Raw genomic sequence first — 5,071 nt, forward strand, 5'->3', positions numbered from 1 at the left:
AGCCAGTGCGGGGGCTGCCAGCTAAGCTCTTGCAAAGGCCTGTGTTTTCTGCAAGTTCATCAGGAGAAGATGGACACAAAGCGATGTCCAAAGTCCAGACCCACCAAACCCACCAGGATGCTGGGATTCCGGCTGCAACTCCATCTGAGCAAACGCTCTGCTGTTGTTTGAAAGTGAGCCAACCCAGGTGACAAGCAGCAGAGCAGGAAAGGCCCCGACCCCTCAGGCCTCGACCCTGAGCACCCTCCAGAGCGCCCTCCAGATGCACATGTCACTTTCTGGCCTCAGATCCCCTCCACTTGGTCAAGTCCTAGTCACTGGGTTTTGGTTTTTGAAAAGGTGGGAAATGTATGAAACTCTAGCCCACATTCTGGGCTCAGGAAGACCCGGCGGACTCACTAGCGAGTGGTTATTAGCTGAAACCGATGGGAGGAGGAGCCCAGTGTTGCCTGAGGCTCGTGTGTTCAGTTGCCCACTCGCCACTGTCAAGATTTCTGCCACTTTCTTCTTTTATTAATGTTGTTCTTTAAATCAACTCAGGTTTAACACTGGCCTTTCTGCTAAGGAAAAAGAAATTAGTAGAAGCCATGGCTTTGATGAGCTACTGACATATTTAATACATGAAAATAAATACATGATTATTAAGGTAAAAAGTCCACCCACGTGTCACCCTGGTCCCGTGTCCCTCTGTGGCCCACACAGTACGCCTGTGAAACTCCTGAGGCCTCCAGACTTGGATGGAAACTCATCCTGAGCAGGAAGTTTGGCTTGAAGGGGGAAAGAAGGAAGCCTCCAGGTTAGCAACCATACTATTTATTCTTATTTGGAGGCAAGACAATGTGTGGGACATCCCTGGGTTGGCACTGATACAGCCTGTGGCTATGACAGGACTGGAACAGGCATCTCAAGGCGTGGCTCTTCAATCCACACTGAGGGAAGCAGGGAACAACTCAAGATGGTCAGGATAGAGGGGGCACCTGACCACCTCGCTGTCTGCCTCCACGAGTGCTTCTCCAAAGCACTTCTGTGTCTTTGGCACAGAAGTCCCCAACCTGTGCCAGCCTCTGCAACTGTGCCCCTTGCTGTGACCCCATGGAACAAATGATGAAAGGACCAAGAAACTCATTTCCAAGGGGGTCTTGGTTTCTGGGCACCGCCAGCCCGTTGGGGGGTAGCTGGCACCGAAACACTGACTGAATGAGCCCTGGGAGTCACCAGGGGGCTCCGGAAGGTCACCCCCGATGAGGAAGGCCTGGGCTCCCGAGGCCCACTTGTGTGGGGGCCACTGGTGGGTGGGCGGCCTGCGCTGGGGACATCCAGGTGGGTGAGGGAATGGGACCGCTCCCGCCTAGGGGGGCGTGGGGAGTCTACCCTATCCAAGGACAACTTCCAGGAATCTGGTCTCACCCTGGGCTCCATCTTCGAAGGACCAGCGGGGTGAATGGCACGCAGTGGGGTCTCCCTGGGGAGGGGTGAGTGGCCCCTAGGGGTAGCCGGGGGCGTCCAGAAGAGAGTGTGGAGTTTCACAGCATGCCCCTTCGCCATCCCTGGGGCCTCCCAGCTGGCGCCCTCAGGTCGGGAGCCAAATAGCGACTCATCACAGTAAGAAGGAGTGTGGCTGATCAGTCTGGTAAAGGGAAGAAAATTGCAGTGAGCAGATGGAGGGAACAAACCCTGCAACCTTAACTGCCACCCCCACCCCTCCACTAGGCTCCTGCAGCAGGAGAGGGTTGCCTGTAGACCCCAGAAGTCCCTATCTCAGCCTGGCATCCACAGTGAGGCTGCAGCCCCCTCATGCACCACTACCCCATCTCTGTTACTTTGCCCCTGCCAAGCATCCAGTCCCCCTACTCCTTGGCATGCGCCCCAGGCGTGGCCACACTAATTGGCTCAGGAATGGCCACATGACTCATTCTACTCAATCATTTACTCGATCAGTAAATCAGACAAATATATACCTTCCAGGCCTCTCATCTTGAATTAGATTCATTCTGCAATTATTTTTTTAAATTAGTCCCACAAGTATTCATGGCATACCTGTGAGGTCCATGGTTTCTGGCTAGGACTACAAGTGCTCAAATTCCCAAACTTCAAGTCTTTGAAAAGTCAACCTTCTGACACTTGATTTAACTTCTCATTTTATATCTGGTTGAAGCACATGTCTGTCTGGTTTACTTAATAACATCTCTACTTCTTATGCACTTTCTCACATGACATCCTCTACTCAACATCCAGCATACAACTCCATCTTCCAGGAGAATGTGGGGTTCACTATAACCTCCCTTGTCATGAACACCATACTTCTGTTAATGCAGCCTGCAATTACATCAATATTTTCAGGTAATGCTGCCAATGTCAACCTGACCCTTGACAAACTGTGGTCCATGGACCCTGCTGGGACAACACCCTCAACCTAACATAATAATAATTTGCTTTTATCTCATTAAATTTTATGTTTTTAAATAGGCACCAATCCCTTAAAAATTTTTTTTTAATTCATTTTAGAGAGAGAGGAAAAGGAAAAGAGAAAGTGAGATAGGAACATTGATCTGTCCCTGTATGTGCCCTGACCAGGGACTGAACCTCTGTACTTTGGGAGGAAGCTCTAACCAATTGAGCCATCGGCCAGGGCACCAATCCCTTTTTGTGATCATAATATATCCTTCTTGGCTTAGAATAGATCCTAAATATGATTGACTAGTTATTATAGACTGAATTATGTCCTCCTAAAATTCACACTGAATTTTAAAGAGGTAATTATGGTTAAAAGAGGTCATGAGGGTGGGGCCCTAATATAATAGGAATAGAGTCCTTTTAAGAAGACACCAGGTGTATACACACTCATAGAGAAAAGGCTATGTGAGGACACAGTGAAAAGGCGGTCTCCTGCAAACTAAGGAGAGGCTTCAGGAGAAACCAACCCTGCTGGCACCTTGATCTTAGACTTCAAGTTTCTAGAACTGTGAGAAAATAAATCTGTTGTTAAGCCTCCCAGTCTATGCTATTTTGTTAAGGCGGCCATAATTGACTAATATAGCAGTCTCTGTGTCTGTCCAAACCACTGATAAACAAACAAGAAAAAACCCTGTGGCCCACCACTAGATACCTCCTTTTGGGCTGATACTAATCTGGAATAATCCAAATAATCTAATTCTAATCTAATTACTTTACAAACATTAGCTTCAACTCCTGTTTTTCAAACTTGTTCATGAAAATGCAGCATGAACCATCTTCAAAATGACTTATGGAACCACCACATCTATGTAATTTCATGGATCAACCACACTAATAACCTTATGCAAATTGCTCTGCAATCTTGGGTCAACTCTGACCTCTCTAGGCCTCAGATGTTAGTCAGTCTGTCATATTTCAGGATGCATGTTCCACCATCATAACCTTCATTGCTATCATTTATCGAGTGATTCTTAAGTGCCAGGTTACAGTGCCACGCATGTACATATCCCATCTCACTTAATCCTCTCAACAATCCCACTATTCACAACAGGAGGAGACTGGGGTTCAGAGAGGTCAAGGGGCTAGCCCTAGGTCACACAGCATACGAACAACAGGTGGCTACACTGAGTGCAGGAGTCCTCATGCTGTTACCTGTATTTGTTCTTCTTCCTTGGAGTGAGGGTTGGGGTGCTGACCCTGGAGGAGGTAGTCTCACAGCTCCCGTTGGCCCCTGAAGCCCATGAAGCATCTGTGCCCGCTCCTTTGGTCCTGCTGGCCTTCTCCACCCAGGGTGGGTCAAAGTCTGGTGGGGTGGGTCGGGTGTCTGCAGGGCTGCCAAACAAAGTCTCATCCACGTAGGATGCCCTGGCCTTGACCGGATGGCCGCCCCGGCAGCGGTGCTGACGGCGGAGGGTCTGCATACCACTGGTGGCCAGCTCCACAGGGGTGTTCATGCTGCCCGCAGTCCCAGCTGACAGCAGGCATGTTCTGCCCACCAGGCCCCGCCTCCAGGGCTCCCTGGGAAAGGGAGGTCAGGGGGCCACCCCTGTCATTGGCAGTGCCACCAGAGAAAGACTGGCAGACTAAGTCCCCACCCCAAGGGCAAAAGGGTCAGATTTTCCCTCAAGCAGTCCTCCTCAAAATGGAACTGCCAGACTCGGGACATTTCAGAAATGTGTTTGACTTTTTTAAAGTTGTGGCTAAGATGGGGAGGGGGAGTTACAGGCAAATATTTAATAAATATGTATTTTTAGCATACAGTGTGTACTCAAGAAACATTTACAGAATGCCAGGGGGACGAAGGAGAGTTGGGGGCTTGTGTCCATTTTGGCACAAACCGCAGAACAAACTATGGTGGGAAGGGGAAGACAACGCAGGTCCCGATATCTTGCGTATGTTTATGGAGCAGGAAATAACCAGCTTTAATCTCATGCCTACCTCGTGCAAATAGCTTTAGAAGCATTGTCTCATTTAGTCCTCTCATCAATCCTGTGAAATAGCTTTATATCCATTCTACAGATGACAACACCAAGGCTTCAAAAGGTGACATCACATGTGTAAGTCACACCTATAAAGCTAAAACAGAGGAAGCGTAATTTGAACCTGATAGGAGTCCGGAGCTGTGCACCATTCTACTATAGAGGGATCACGTCCCCTTCCCAACTGCCCCACATATCCCCCCATCCCTAAGTCAAAATTCAGGATGATAACCGAGGACCTACATTGTTATTTCCTACCTGAGCATCTCGGTTCCCTGACGTTGGCAGCAGCCCTCAGTGCCCCCTCCCCATCAGGTCTGGACTCCTCTGCGGGGGTGCTCGGGCACCCGCGGCGCGCGGTGCATCCGTAATCCCAGTTTATTCGGGGCCCGGAATCCCGGCCTCTGGTCACTCAGGCCGCCCGGGTCCTCGCCGGGGGCCCCGCGCGCACCGACCCACGGGCGACAACCAGGCCCTGGCGACCTGTGCTCCGCGCGCGCCTCAAACAGCAACCAGCCAGCGTCCGGGCGGGGCAGCCGGAACCATTCGTGCCCGTGGGGGCGCCCAGTTCCGGACGCCGAGTTCCCCAAAGCCTTGGAGTGGCACCTCCCACGCCAGGCGGGGGAGTGTGTGTGCAC

The 5,071-nt window shown here is 50.6% G+C and overlaps 2 protein-coding genes across 2 annotated transcripts in view; both read right to left on the bottom strand.

Annotated features, from left to right (window-relative positions):
• TPCN1 (two pore segment channel 1) overlaps positions 1–5,071 on the bottom strand; it is a 118,772-nt gene that overhangs the window by 71,611 nt on the left and 42,090 nt on the right. The gene's annotated exons all lie outside the window — the stretch shown is intronic.
• Positions 798–4,940, bottom strand: RITA1 (RBPJ interacting and tubulin associated 1). The gene is made up of 4 exons (XM_066260524.1): positions 4,692–4,940; positions 4,393–4,530; positions 3,607–3,972; positions 798–1,627 (listed from the first exon to the last, which is right to left on the bottom strand). Exons 3-4 carry the CDS (start codon positions 3,906–3,908, stop codon positions 1,123–1,125), a joined length of 807 nt encoding a protein of 268 aa, XP_066116621.1. The 5' UTR covers positions 3,909–3,972; positions 4,393–4,530; positions 4,692–4,940; the 3' UTR covers positions 798–1,122.

The sequence above is a fragment of the Saccopteryx bilineata genome, chromosome 2 (genome assembly GCF_036850765.1).
Source record: "Saccopteryx bilineata isolate mSacBil1 chromosome 2, mSacBil1_pri_phased_curated, whole genome shotgun sequence".
In the NCBI taxonomy this organism is placed as follows: domain Eukaryota; kingdom Metazoa; phylum Chordata; class Mammalia; order Chiroptera; family Emballonuridae; genus Saccopteryx; species Saccopteryx bilineata.

Coding starts and splice junctions, on each gene's coding strand:
- RITA1 (XM_066260524.1), bottom strand. CDS start 3,908: ATGAACACCCCTGTGGAGCTGGCCACCAGTGGTATGCAGACCCTCCGC. Junction 1,628..3,606: donor AGGAAGAAGAACAAATACAG/GTAACAGCATGA, acceptor TCCCTTTACCAG/ACTGATCAGCCACACTCCTT.